General features: G+C 41.9%; 1 protein-coding gene across 4 annotated transcripts in view; it reads left to right on the forward strand.

Moving 5' to 3' along the window:
- arvcfb (ARVCF delta catenin family member b) overlaps positions 1-14,907 on the forward strand; it is a 125,118-nt gene that overhangs the window by 66,382 nt on the left and 43,829 nt on the right. For all 4 annotated transcript variants that reach the window (XM_080499590.1, XM_080499591.1, XM_080499592.1 and 1 more), the window contains 3 exons: positions 3,273-3,456; positions 11,722-11,839; positions 12,465-12,636. In XM_080499590.1, coding sequence (XP_080355716.1) covers positions 3,273-3,456; positions 11,722-11,839; positions 12,465-12,636 — 474 coding nt within the window. The remainder of the gene's footprint in view (positions 1-3,272; positions 3,457-11,721; positions 11,840-12,464; positions 12,637-14,907) is intronic.

Raw genomic sequence — 14,907 nt, forward strand, 5'->3', positions numbered from 1 at the left:
TACGTGGATTGGTCTAATGAGTTGCTTTCAAATTATTGGCAAAAAAAACCCCCTGTTTTCTCCAGATGTAACCGCACCAGAAGCACCAGAGTTATTTTTAGCTCAGGATTGTCCTCAGAGACGGGTTTTTTTCCCCCCTCTCGCGTGTGCAGAGAGCATGATTTAACAGGGGAAATATTGACCATCTGGAAAATGTACAGAAACGTTTTTAAAGAAGAGGACCAGGAAGCATGACAGTTTCACTGTCCTGCTAATGGCCTGTTATTATGGAGAAAGAAGAACTCTCACTCAGTGGGTGTATTGATGCATTTGTATGTCTGAAAGGCCCGATGTGTCTTTGAGCACTCCAGCCTGTGTGAGCGTGTTTCATCTTAATGCTCCTGCTCCCAGCTGTTATTACTTTGCATCAGAGGGGAGATGCATGCCGTGAGGGATGCAGAGTTTTTGCGAGAGGTGAAAAGGACAGGTGCGTGCCGGTTTTATAAAAAAAAAAAAAATTAATAGGAGAAAGTGTGTTATTGTAGTTTGGTTCACTGATTACACCCATTTATCGACGCATATTGCCTCTATAACTCCTTATGGTGAGAAGTTTGGTGTTTTCAAAATTCACGCAGAAAACAATAAATACTGCCTGATTGAGATGTGGTTCGTACTGAAGCCTTGCAGTAAGACATCTCAAGATGGGTCTTCCTGTGAGGAGATTTCTTGATCTGTGCACATATTTTTACTCTAGTTTCCTCCCACAGTTAAAAAAAAAAAAAGGGGGGGGGGGGTTTGAAGTGACAATTAATTGATGTGGAAGTGTGTATGATTAGTCTGTCTCTGTGATGCACTGGCTGTTCAGCTGGGACCGACTCGAGCTCCTATGACTTTAAATTGGACACATTTTTATTTGCTGTATTTATGGACCCCTGTAGGATTTGCATTGTCGTCTCACAGCCAAATGGTTTGAAAGTGCTGGCTGTTGCCTTTCTCTGTGAGTGTGTCTTAAAGATGCTTGTTAAATCCAGGTAATTAGTGAAGCGACTATGAGTTTGCTGATGAATGACTGTTTGTCTACATGTGTTTGCCCTGTGACGGCGCAGGGCAGACACATATAGAACAATGACCACAGCCAACCTTGACATTCACAGTCAGCTGGAATAACGCAGTGTCCACTTTCTTGCTGCTTTCAGATGAATGGATGGTTCAAGAAGATGGATGAAAGGATGAATGGATGTACGAATAAGCTACAGATACTGAAGGTTTCTTCTTGATTGAAATGTATAAAGTAACGCAGTGCAAGTTTGGTTGATTCATTCATGCATCGCAGACATGAATGAGGAATTGCTCAGAGCTATAAAAAAAATGAATTGCCAATATGTCAACAAACATAGGCAGTAGAAAACAAATAAGACTGAGTTGTAGCTGTGAGCATAGCTGACTGCTTTCATGGAAATGTTTTACCCTCCATATTGTAATCCATTCCTCCATCAATCATTCATACCACTTTATCAAACTTAGGGTTGCAGCACGCTGGAGATGATCCCAGCTAACAATGTGCGAAGGCAGGCTCACACAGTTAACGCTGATAATATCGAATTCCAATGCTTTGCCGCACCTACATGTGATTTGAATTTGACATTAAAGAGCTGTGGTGGTTTGTGAGTCCTGCTTTAGTTATTGGGGCAAATAACTTCTTGATAAGTTTTTCAGATAAAAATGTCAGCGCGGTAGCCTGAAGAAAGTTGAAGGAAAGGCAGAAAAGAAGCAAATCAAAACCGCAGAAACGTGTCAAACATTGAATTCAGTGTGTTTTTTTCTGTCTGTACATATGATTTTGCTTGAACATGTTTGCTCTCCTCAAACCGGAGGCTGCCTCGCCCCACAGCTCCCATGCATCTGAATGAAAACCCATCTGAAGCTGATGTTTTTAAAAGAGCATTTTATTTTCGTTGGGTTGGCTTGCCTTACTGTGCTGCCAGAAGAAGGAAAAAAAATCCCTCCTCTCTGCTTTGTCTGGCTGTCTCTCTTTTACAAAAACCTCAGGATGCACATACCGAGCTCAATTTACCTTTTTCTGCAGAAATATATTACAGGCTGGCTGTTTCGGAGATGTGCTGCCTGGCACATCCCGACAAAAAAAAACAGCTCTCTTTCTTCCTGCGTGGATTGTTTGGGAAAACAGAAAGGATTCATACACACTCATGTGTGTTGTTTGTGTGGTCAGAAAATCCAAGGTAATTGGTTCAGACCGAACATAGATTGTTAAAATATTAATGCAGGTTCAGTAATTAGGTCGAGTTGTGGGGGAATCGCTGTGCAAAGTTTTGCCAAAAACGTACATTTCAGTTGATTGCTGACGAAGTTGCTCAGGGGTGTGACTGTCTTTGGCTTTGTATTCGCCCTGTGAAAGACTTGGAACCTGTCCGGGGTGTACGGTGCCATCGCCCACGGTCAGCGGGGATCCAGCTCCCCACAACCCTCATCTGGAGGATGGTTCCGTTAATTTAGCATGCTCTCAGCTGTGCTCGTCACAAGAGCTGTAGTAGGGAACTGATAAGAGACACATAAGATTGCTGTGACCTCTCTGTTGTAAAATACATATTTTGAGAATATTGTAGGAGTACCACACATCTGCTATAAATGCCTTATTGATTACAACATCAATTAAGATCTCCAGGCACAATAATGTCAGTGTTACAGAGATTTATTTTCTTTAATACTCTGCAATATGGCAAGTTGGTATTCGCCAGTAAAAAGCGATTTTTATTGCAATTTCTAGTTCTGAATGCTTTTTTGTGTGCATTAAACCTTCACTTCTCTTTATAGTCAGTTTGTTTGTTTTTATCCTTCAACTTTTGTTCTCTTGTTCACTTATTACATCGTTTCAGATTCAGTTTTCATTTCTTTAATTTCTCCTTTATTTAAGTTATACAGCTTTTCAACACTTTCACATGGTCTCGTTGATCCAAAAACCTTGTATTGAAAGTTTATTGCCCCAAATCGAGCTTTTCCTTGATCGTCCTCCATTAGAATATTGTATCATAGCAGCTGCATTCAGAATCTGCTGTGTCTGTGTGAGCTGGACTGGCTCCGCCCGCACATGCCCGTCTTGGGAAGAGGAGGAAGTACTTCCTCTCGTGGCGCCATGTGCCAGAGCAGAGCTGCCCGATTGTGGGAGGAGTCAAAGGGAGGAGCCTACCTTGATTGTGATTCAACCTCTGCCTCTGCTTTATAACCTGCTTCTAAATACAACTCTTTACATTTTCCCCTTCTTGTGTTTTCCGCAGGAACTCTGTGGAATCTGTCGTCCTACGAACCCTTAAAGATGGTGATCATCAACCACGGCCTGCAGACCATGACTAACGAGGTCATCATCCCCCACTCGGGCTGGGAACACGAGCCCAATGAAGACTCCAAGCCGCGCGATGCTGAGTGGACCACGGTGTTTAAAAACACCTCAGGCTGCCTCAGGTAGGGTTTGACCTGAAGTGATTACGCCACAATTACTCACTTTACTGTTCTTTGGATGTTGAAGATGGTTGGAAATGAATCCATTAAAAGAAAACATCAATAACAGAGTAATGCTTTAGTAAAAACTTTTTTATAAATGCTCTTAGCAGCCAATCACACATGTTATACATAATTAAGACCACTAGAATTTAGATAGTCACATAGTCAAAATTGTGCAGAATTTGAAAGTTTTTAATCACAAACTAGATTTTAAAAGCTCCTGAGGTCACTTTGCATCGATCATGCTTTGTATTCAGGCTCAGAAACGTCTGCCTTCAACAAAGCCAACTGAAAGCAGAGCTGGGTGTGAGCTGCGTTACCAGAGCAAGATCACAGTGTCTCTGGGTAAATCATGTCAAATGAACCCGTGGCTGGTTCGCACCATGAGCAGCAGCCGTCATTCCAAACAGGCTGGTTTGAATTGCTCCGTTGGAGTGACATATGCCACTTAGTTTTCATAATAACAGTACATGTTACTGTGTTTTTCACTTCCTAAAGATAAGTAGTGTCAAGCTGCTCTGGCTCTGCAAGGAGACATATCTCCAACTTCCCATTTTGCTTTTTTCCGGCATTCCCGCTGAGGATTACAGCCGTCCGATATGTCCTCAGTCCAGCGGCGGGCAGGTGTAAGACAATTAATCTGTCTTCTACTTTGCCGGTTCTAAACACTAGAATTTGATGAAGACTGCAAAATATTTTCTTTAGGACAAAACCAGCTTCATAAACAAGAAAACGGGATGCTGAAGGTAATTCTTTTATATATATATGAAAGTTTATATTTGTGTGACCTCTGAGTTTCAATCGGGGCTTAATCTGATATACCCAGACTTTGATTGACTGGAACAAAGCACATTTGTTTTTACTTCCAGCAGAAAAGGACAGGTGTGTTGTATGTGAGCGGGTTCGCTGACCCGAGGTCAGGGTCACGTTTAAGCTCCTCTGGTCATAAAAGATACAGGATACAGCAGATGCTTTGGTGTCTCCTCTCCTGGACTGTATTTGTATGTATGTGAAGTATGTTGGATGGTCTGCAGTGGGATTTCCAGGGCAACTTTGATCTGTGACTTAAGGAAAACATTAAATTATTTATGGCATACTCCACGCTTGGAGCTCTCCTTGAGCATGTAGAGTATGATCTCACTTCAACAGAGATTTATTCCTTTCTTTTGTGTGTTGAAAGAGTTTCTCTGTAGTTCTGTGTCCCCATGATCACCCCTTGCCATTTGTAATTGAATCTCAGTAACTGTGATTCAGCCCCACTCTGACCACACTGTTACCTAATTAGCAACATTAGCTGCAAACTAAACAAGTTCCAATTAAATAAGTACACAAATGAAGTTAGTGTCAAGCTCGATAGGGCTCTTTGTGATGGCAAATTGAATCAACAGTTCAAACACAGTGCAGCATTGCAATAAGTCAGTATGTTCAATGAATATTTTTGAATTGTATTCCTTGTGTGGGATGAAAAAGATGCCAACATTGTCTTCAGATGCTGAGAAAGACTTTCAAAGGGAAATGATTTAACCTTTATGTACGAGCTGAAACAGGATTGACTGAATCACTGCTCTGCTTTGACTGTTTTCAACGACTGCAGCAGAAACTTTGAGCTCCTAGGTCACGCATCCAAACGGTGTTAACTTCTCCATTTCCACGTCCACATACTTCACCGCTGAAGTGGCGTGACTCACGCGGACATTCTGCCGAACCTTTCTGCTCCATTTGTTTTAAAAATGAAGGTTTGCTACTGCTCTACGTCCACACACACACACACACACATACACACACACACACACACACACACACACACTCAAGGCCTCCATTGTCTCTGCAAACCTGTTTCTGCACATTTCTCACTGCTCATACAACTGAGCTACAAGGCTATTGTTTTCCATGAACCCACTGCTCCGGAGGGAACGGCTGCATTACTTCAATTTGACCTAAAAAAGAGTTATAGGCACTTGGGTGGTTTTGTTTTGTGAAAGTTGGATGTCCGCAGTGAGACACCAAAAGTTACTTTCTGGCAGTAAAAACACCACTGCCTTTGTTTCTGCTTGACAAGTGAAACCGTGTTTTCACATCGCCATGTGATGTGAACTGGACAAGTCTGTCGAAACAGTATCGGTGTTATCAGCAGTCTCACAATGCATTATGATAATGGGAAAAAGGTCATGTATTGTCTTTTTTTAAACTGATAGGAAAGAAAATACCACCATATATACATTTGTGGGTTTACCTTTATCATTACATTGGAGTCTATTATTACTCCTAGCTCAGAAGTAACCAATGGATAAATGACAAAAACAGAAATGTGGCGATGTTAAAACAACACGCATTAAAAATACTTTTGCAAAGTATAATATCAAACTGTTTAATTATCAATTTATTTCAAACACATAAGTGGTAACTTATCAATTACAACCAAAAAAAGGCTGTAGGGGCTTGCATTACTGATTAAATGCAAACTTTTGACGCACCTTGCTGTACATTCAGTGATCCCGAGAACCCAAACATTTATTAATTAACAAATTGGCCATTTTCTTTCCAAAAAAAAAAAAAAAATCATTGTTTTAATTGACTAAATAGTTGAGATTTTCAACTTTGTGAATCATCTGTGTTCTCCATTAAATTCTGACCAACCAGCAAATTATTTCAGAACGCATGTGAAACAATGCTAAATACACAAAATAAATACTTCATCTTCTAAAAGTATGTTAGGTAGACATACATAACAAGGTTCTTGGAAATCCGCTGCATATTGACGTGTCGTCATCCGCACTTAACTGTAAGTGGATATATAATGTTCACTTTTAATAAAAATAACAAATGCACTCTTTTCAGTTTGTGCAAAAAAAAACAACATCCTGGCAGAAGAGCTGGAAGTGAAATTGCATGTTGTTGTAGTGTCGTGCAAAAATGCTGAGAAACAGCCGTGGAGCGTCCTCTTTTTAAATGCCGTTATCACGTCAGGATGACAACTTGAGTGCAGCGATCTCGAGTTCCTGTTATTAACTTCCAAGTAGCTTTCCTCTCTTCTACCTTCCCTGCTCTGAATCTGCCTCTTCGGCTGTGCCGCAGTGACACACTGTAGTAAAGTGTGAAAGACAGAGCCTGTGTGTGTGTGTGTGTGTGTGTGTGTGTGTGTGTGTTCTCGCGCTGTATGCCCGGCTGTGCTGCCTTCGCCCGGGCCAGCCAGCCAAGCCCGTCTAGACCATAATCCAGATCTCCTCCTGCAGCAGGCGGCACAGCGAGCTGGTAGGCATCCATGACAATACACCATCCAAATTCAGCACACACAAAAAGCACCAGGATGTATTTCACACATTATTGCACTGGATTAGATGCTTTGCACGTCCTTTTCACTGCCAGAAAATGTGAAATCTTGATCATAGTTTGAGGACATTTCCTGCTGAATTGAAGAGCAGCATTAATAAACCAAGAGGGAATAAATGAAGGCACTCTGGTACAGCCGAGGAAAGTCAGAGAGAAGCATGTTCCTTTTTGGGCTGTGTTGATTCTTGTTTTTTCCTCATTTCTCTTACTTCTTCATTTATCTGTCATGTGTGCTGGGGCGATCATAGCCAGGGTGTTGCCTCTGCATCCCCTGATGTTTTGAATCATGTCTATAAATCTCAACTGATGATTTTTTTTTTTTTTACACCAAGTGGTATATATTGGATGAATGCCAGACTGTTTAGCGTAAAAACCTATATCATAATATGCATTTATCATTTATAGATAGATATGGACACATCTTCCATTTTTTGGAATACAGACATGATTATTAGGAAGATGATGATTAATTTTTTGCCTTTTTACATATCACAGACAAATGTGCTTTATCGGGCTGAAACCCCCCCCCAGCAGGAAGATGGTATGCTAGGAAATATCTTCCTCCACTGCCGGCTCTGGTCCTACACCCTGCTTCCCCCACCTATCGCTCTTGTTTTTGTTTTTTCACAGATTGGACATTTATGCCACAAATCTAATCTCACACATATCACCAGAATCTCGCAGTCATCCGTCACTCTTTTGAACCCTTAACGCAGACCCCCGCTGAAGAGGATGTGTCTCCATGGCAACAGTAACTAAGCCCGCAGTTGCCTGGACGCAGGGTTTGTGCTGATGTCGGTGAGAATATGTTTACTCACGCCGGCGGAGACAGCTTACACCTCAATAAAGCTGGGAATAGTTTTATTATAGCAGGCTTCGCTGTCGATAGCAGCCTGCTCATATAGTATTTTTTGTATGTATGTATGTGTGTGTGTTGTAGAACGTGGGGGTGGGGGTGTGGGGGGGTCTGAATTAGACCGGTGCCTCAGAATGACAAAACAAGACCAACAGCATTATGTCATTCAGTTTGGCCACTATACAGTATGTTCAGCATCAACGCATGCACATGTGTAGTATTTTGAAGTTGCTCTGGCAGAGGGGGCGTTTAAGTATGGATCTTCTTACAAAAGGCAAGAATGATTAGATGGAAGTACTGTGGGTAACTACTCTGTCAAACAGCAATTACTACCAACATTTCATGTAATTTTCAGAAATTTCAGGAAGAAAGGAATCAGAACCTTGTAGTCAGAAATTTTCTCTCAAACCTTTCAGTCCAGTCCTCATTATTTCAATATATTGACACCATCATTAAAGCCACGTATGAGATTTGATAAAACGTTTCTCACATTGAGCTGCACCCAGCAGCTTTTATCGCCCCTCCACCTTCCTCCTTCACCAGTCGACGGACAGGACGACGGCAGAGAGCCCCGTCACGTCTGCCGAGTTCGAAAGTTACACACATGCAGAAGCTCACAACATGTTCAGCACTCGTGGTGTGAGGTGTGAAGTTATAGGGCTGAGAGCAAACTTCAGATAGTTTTTATTTGGGTCGATGTAGCTCTGTTGAACAGCAGGCCTTTGTAGAGAACACATTGCTGTAAGTTATCAAAGTGTAGATCCTGGGGTTTTTTTTAAGTTCTTGACTGAGAAGTGTGACTTTATGGTCTCCCTTTACATTTTATGATTGTTTTTTAATTGCAATGGAAAGTGAACTACACCACAAATACAAAGGGATTATTATTATGTTGAATGCTAATACGTTGTGCTCACCTATTTATTAGAATATAATTAAGGTGAAATAAATCATTTGAGGGCCACACGGTGGTGTAGTAATGAGTAATCTAGCAAAAATCTGTGTTTTGGACCTCTAAAACACAACTAACCTCTGAAATGTAGTAAACTGTTAAATCGGACAGCTTCCCCAGAACAACAGGTCAACTGGAGATTTGTGTTTGTGGATTTTTCAAGATGCCGTAAACCTGGTGTGGCACATATAGAGTGAAATTCTATAGGAGGACAGATAAATCTGGCACAGCTGCTTTCATTTCTGCAAAAATTCTCCCACAGAAACGTTGTCATTTGTGAACAGAACACGTGTTGTGACGATCAACCCACCGTCTTTAAACATATCATCCAACAATCACCTTGTGAGGAAAACTGTCTCTACTACCGTCTTCTTCTTTTCTCATTCAGACATAATGTAAATAAATTCAGCATTGAGGAGATGAGGAGCTGAGTCAGTGCACTGAATCACAAAGTAGATTTGGAGTCAATAAATCGTAAAGGATACCAACACAAGGGAATGCACACGGACGGTCTCATGATGTTACCGCTGACCTTGTGAGGCGATAGCAGGGGTCAGCCACGTCTCCATCCATCTCCATCAGTCCTGCTTTAGTCCACTCCTCCCACCTGCTCTATTGTCCTCTAATGGCCGCATGACTCAGAGTGACCTTCACACCCACGCTTCATCTGATAAAGCCGGCACGCTATAGACACATTGAGATCATGGCGACGGGCCGTCGGTGTCTCTGCACAGAGCAAAAGACACATATGGACATCTGAACGCACACCCCGCTGCCCTCTTGAAATTTGACCCAGTCAGACTGGAAAAGACAGATTTGTAAATTCCGCCTAAAAGTAGAACACGCTGAGGAAGCGTTCCATTATATTTTTGTCACGAGATAAAAAAAAAAAAATTACAAACATTTCGACATGTACGTGATGAACATGTGACACTTGTAGTGATGCATCAAGCAGCTGAGGACTCATGAAGTTGCCATCTGGAGATTTCCCGCTGCCGAAATGAATTGACATGTTATTTCTAGATTTCACTTTTACACGTTTAATTAGCGCTGTCAGTAGCTGATGTAATACATCTGCAAGGCTGATCATTTCTGGCTATGTTCTCTTTACCTGTGATTAGGTAGGTTTATAATATAGTGTTTCATTGAATACTACTGTATTTCCAGTATGAATATTTGAAAGCAACAGTATTCAGATGTGTTTTTTCCATTTCAAAGTCTGAATTTTCCAACTTACTCATGGATACACCGCACATTTTTACCCCACCAATAGTGATTCTATTGTTCATTAGGAGGTTTGTATTTAGTCAGCTATTCAACCATCCATCGACTATACCATATTATACATTTAAAGGCACAACACAGCTGATCTCAGCTTATCATGAATAAAACCCTGGACAGGTCATCACTCTATTACCAGACAAATTACTCTAATGAACTGTAATCCAATGCTTATTCCTTTACAATTAAGATGATTTGAGTGTCATTCAGTGGTGATAAGAGAGTTCTCATCCTCTTTATTTAAAAAAAAGTACAACTTTGATCCCATCTGACAAGATACAAAAGAAGAAGTTGAGCTCCACTTGCTATAACTTGTGGCAGTTTAACTGCTGTGGGTGTACTTGCGGCACTTTATAAGATGGAAATAGACTAGAATGTTTATTTGCTGTGTGAAAAACTACCTTCTCAGAAAATAGTCTTTCTTTTTTATTTAAATAAGGATATCTGTGGTGTGCATTGAACTACACATGACAGCATCAACAACTCAGAATAACGTGTTTACTTGAAGTGACAGGATAAGAACTAACAAAAAGAAGCAACAAATCTTCAATATTTGCACCTCATCATTTTACAATAAAGAACTACCTTCACGAGATCATAATTTAAACAATAACAGCAGCTAAGCTGTCAGACGGTTCAATAAACAGCACTACACATAAACCCCACCACCTTAAACCCTTTAAAAACTCAGTATTACACCAGCAGATAGTTTGTCCAGAGACAAAGGCAGCTTCCTTTACTGTCTCCAGTGACAGATGCCCGCCCATAAACCTCCCACAAGACAACTGCTCCCCGAAAGACTCCTGGAAATGAAACAGCTGACAGTAAAACGCTGCGGTCTGTCTGCCCCGAAACTCACTCCTGTCAAATAAATCCAAGGCCGGCGCGTCTTTGGATTTGTTTACAAGGGAGGTGGCGACCGTTTTTTTTTTTTTTTGATACTTAAGAGATGGATGGGCTTGATTTATGAGGAAGTCCTCACGGTTCGCCGGCCGCCTGAACGACAACAGACTAAAGCAGGTGAGCTTGTGAAGTGACCGTCAGCGAGCACAGAAGTTAAAACTTAGTTTGGCAGCTGCCTCCTTTGTTGGTAAATTGAAACGTCCACATGTGCTTGGGTGTTATGTGTTTCCGTCCACACAGCACCAAAGAGCACTGGAGTTCTGCTTACCTCTGCAAGCCTGCCACTCTTCCATAGGACTAACTGGGGGTCGACTAATGGGATTATGTGGGTTGGAAGCCCTCATAAATGAAGTCCCCAGTGAGGAGCGGGGAGCCCCAGCTATCCCTTAACCCTCTTTAAAGCCCAGTCTTTCACAGTCAGTCAGGCAGCAGCACTAAGACTGCACCAGCACAGCTGCTGTGCTCACGGCGCCAACTGACGTAACGGAGATGACGTTTTTTTTTCTCTTTGTACCAAAAAAAAAAAAAGAAGTTCGTATTCATCATTTTTTTGAAGATTACTCCAAGAGCCGTTCGGTTTTATCACCATGTGCCTTGAGGCGGACAGGAAGGAAGGAGGCCACGGGTCACACGTGAACCCGCAACATCGCATATCACCGGGTTTGACTGGTATGAGTTTGTTGATGCCGGGTTTCACTTTTAACGTTAGACTCGTCTGCCCTTCATTATCATCCACAGTGCAGTTTAATAGTGAATGCTGAAAACGTGTATTTTCCTGGCTCTTAAGTCAGATGTGTTGGAAGACTGCAGACATTTCAGTCATCCAATTTCACACTTGGTTTAACAATATCTCCCCGTGCATGCTTCTTAAATGCTTATTTATGTCTGTGTTGCTTTCTTTCTGTAGAAACGTGAGCTCAGATGGAGCGGAGGCTCGGCGCAGACTGCGGGAATGCGATGGGCTGGTGGATGCTCTGCTGCACGCTCTTCAGTCCGCCGTAGGGAAGAAGGACATGGACAACAAGGTGAAACATGTGACTCGGCCATAGCATGCACATACGCTCACGCCCAGGTACACCGTCGTGTTACAGTCAACACTCTCTGCCTGTGAGGGTTCCAGTCGGTAGGGTTTGGACAATAGGGTGGAGATTGTTTAAGGTGGTGGTGCAGAATGGAGGCTCAAAGAATGTGCATCCTGAGCGCAAGTGGAAATAAGAAAAAACATATCAACCACTTAGACAACAAGGAAAAGAAAAGCGGCTACAATTGAGACATTGAAGAGGTGCTCGGTTATTTAAAGATTAAATGTGGACCTGGTTAAGCCCGACCGAGATACATTTTTATCTTTTTATATGGAGCCTTTGTTGTACTTCAAATATTAAAACTTATTTGGAGTGAATATACATGTTGATGACATTTTATATCATTACAGTTGTTTGGTTTCATTTGCATTATCACTAATTTATAATGCACCTGAGCCAAGATGACACTGCAGACCTGTACATGAGCTATTTTCTCTATCTGGGGCTCCTTTAATCATATTTGACTTCCTTACCTCGAGTTTTACTTTAATATTCAGTAGAATCCAACCTGAAGCTCTCAATTTAATTCTAATGTCTATCAAACTCTTCATCTCCACTTCTTTCCTAGTCCGTGGAGAACTGTGTTTGTATTATGAGGAACCTCTCCTACCACGTTCACAAAGAGGTGCCGGGGGCCGAGAAGTTTCAGGACCCTTCGGCGCTGCAGGCTCCTGGGTCCGCGGGGCTGCAGAGGAAGAAGAAGGATGACGCCGGCTGTTTCGGAGGCAAAAAAGCCAAAGGTGAGAAGGAAGGTGGAGGGAGACCAGCAACCATGAAATGAGACAATCTTGTTTTGTGAATATCAGAAAGAAAAGAAAAGAAAAAAAACATATCAAAAGCCTTAATGACACTTGAAAATGGCTGTGATTGTAATGGGTATCTAACACAGGGCTTGTTTTCGTCGTTAGAGCCTCCGTTGAGCAGATGTGCCGCGTACGTACGCGTTGTTAAAGATGTCTTATCTGGCGTTCTCCCAGGCTGTTAGCTAAATTACACCGTTATCTCCCCACTGTACAACAATAATGGCCACCATTAATCAGTCAGCCAATGAGGTGTGACGACGAGCCGCTGACCCCCCCGACTTCTAACGGCTCCTCGGAGAATCCCGTCGGTTCAGGGGTCAGAAAAACACGGTGCTTACACGTATACTGAATTGTAGGCAAGACAATTGAATTCTGTCAGAAATGGACACACACACACACACACACAGCATAATGAGAAGTGTTGCAGACCCTGAAGGTGTTCTCTGAGAAAAGACCCTCAGGTACAGAAACACTGAGTGCAGCTATAAAGGATCACCGAGGTGGCGTGCATAGCAACACTGTCGGCAACGTGCGTGCCAATTCGTAACCTTAAGTAGGCTAACGTTTGGCTTCTTCTTTCAGCTCGCTGTCACACCGGGGATAATATGTACTATTATGATCACACTTTGCAGGACCTGCTTTGTTTTTCCCTAATAACCAGTCTGATGCACATTTCTGCTCTTCCCACGCAGTGATTGTAATGAAGCACTTATACAAGCGTATACAAGTTTATTTTTCACAGCTATCCGGCACTCCTTTACATCTTTGTCACTTGTTAGCTTATATCTGTTATCCTACCATTTTCCCCCCCCCTCACTTAAATCACCATTTGACTGTTTCTCTCTCACTCTAAAAAGATGTCCTACTGGCGCCGGCTCTTTGAACAAGCCTCCCAGAGAACACCTATAGACTCGTAATGGCTTTCTAGCAGCTTCCTTTCTGCTTCTATGCTTTCTTCTTTCTGTATTCCAACCTTTTTTCTTTTTCATCCGGAGTCCTTTTTCCTTCTGTGTTCAGTTAAAAAAAAGAAAGGACTATTTTTTGTGAGAAGTGTATTGCGCTGGTTCTTTACACACGTGCACACGCATCTTTTTCACCATGCTTCTCCTCTCTTTTCCCCGCTTTGTGTTTTTTGGCATTGCTGCTGCCTCCTTGGCTAACTATAGAGGAATGGTTTAATCAAGGTGAGTGCCCCCCCCAGCCCTCTGCACTGTAGCTTCCCCCTTCTCTACATCCTCCCTCATTTCTCCTCTTCCTCCTCCTCCTCCTCCTCCTCCTCCTCCTCCTACACCCTTTCCCCCTGGTGATAGACTATAGTTAGAAGTAGTTTGGGTGTCCTCCAGAAACCTGAAAAAAACTTCCAAGGACTTTGGGAAATTGGGGCGTTTCATTTGTTACACATGCATTCCCTCACCATGCCCACCTCCTGTAGCGCTGAGTATTCTAGACACCGCCCGCCCCGAACCCCTCGGTTTGTTAGCCGTTAGTTTCATTTGGCCTTTAGCATAAGTGATAGGTGAAAGGAGAGTTTAACAAACACGGTAAGTCTGTCTGTTTTTGTCAGGTCGCTACGTAGAGCTTGACTGATAAAAAGGATTAATGCAGGAATAAAAAAATGAATAACCCCAATTAAACTGAGCTCTTCATATTTGTTTTTCCACTCAAGATTAAACTAATCCCAGTATCAACTGGGATACTTCCATCTGATTAATTCGAGCCTAAATGTCAAGCTCTGCGGCAGACCCTGTTTTTGTGTGCATTTGTTTGTTATGTGGCTGTAAGTAAGTTAAAAGCTTCAGATGATAACATTGTTGATGTAGAATCCGATTTCTTGCGAAAACTGTCAATATTATGTCCTGCTCTTTGGCACATCTAAGAATCGTCAATTTTATGAAGAATAAAAATGTATTTTCATTGATTGCTAAGTTTCAGCAGTTTCCAAAAGGAACGTTTGTGTGCTAATAAAATGTAAGACCATTTATTTCTGATGTGTTCAAACAGCAGTTGGGGTAAAAAAAAACACCTAATGTATGGATCACATAGCTTATTTTTAGAGGCACAAGCTTGAAGTACAAGTAGAAGTTATTATATATAGAAATTATTATTGGAATGTTTAAATGTCTTTTCCCATAATAATGAGAGCAACATTTTATATGAATAGGAAAAAAACATGGCATCAGTTTTTTTTCTTTACAACAGACAGCAGCT

The sequence above is a fragment of the Blennius ocellaris genome (assembly GCF_963422515.1).
Source record: "Blennius ocellaris genome assembly, chromosome: 7".
NCBI classification, from domain to species: Eukaryota; Metazoa; Chordata; class Actinopteri; order Blenniiformes; family Blenniidae; genus Blennius; species Blennius ocellaris.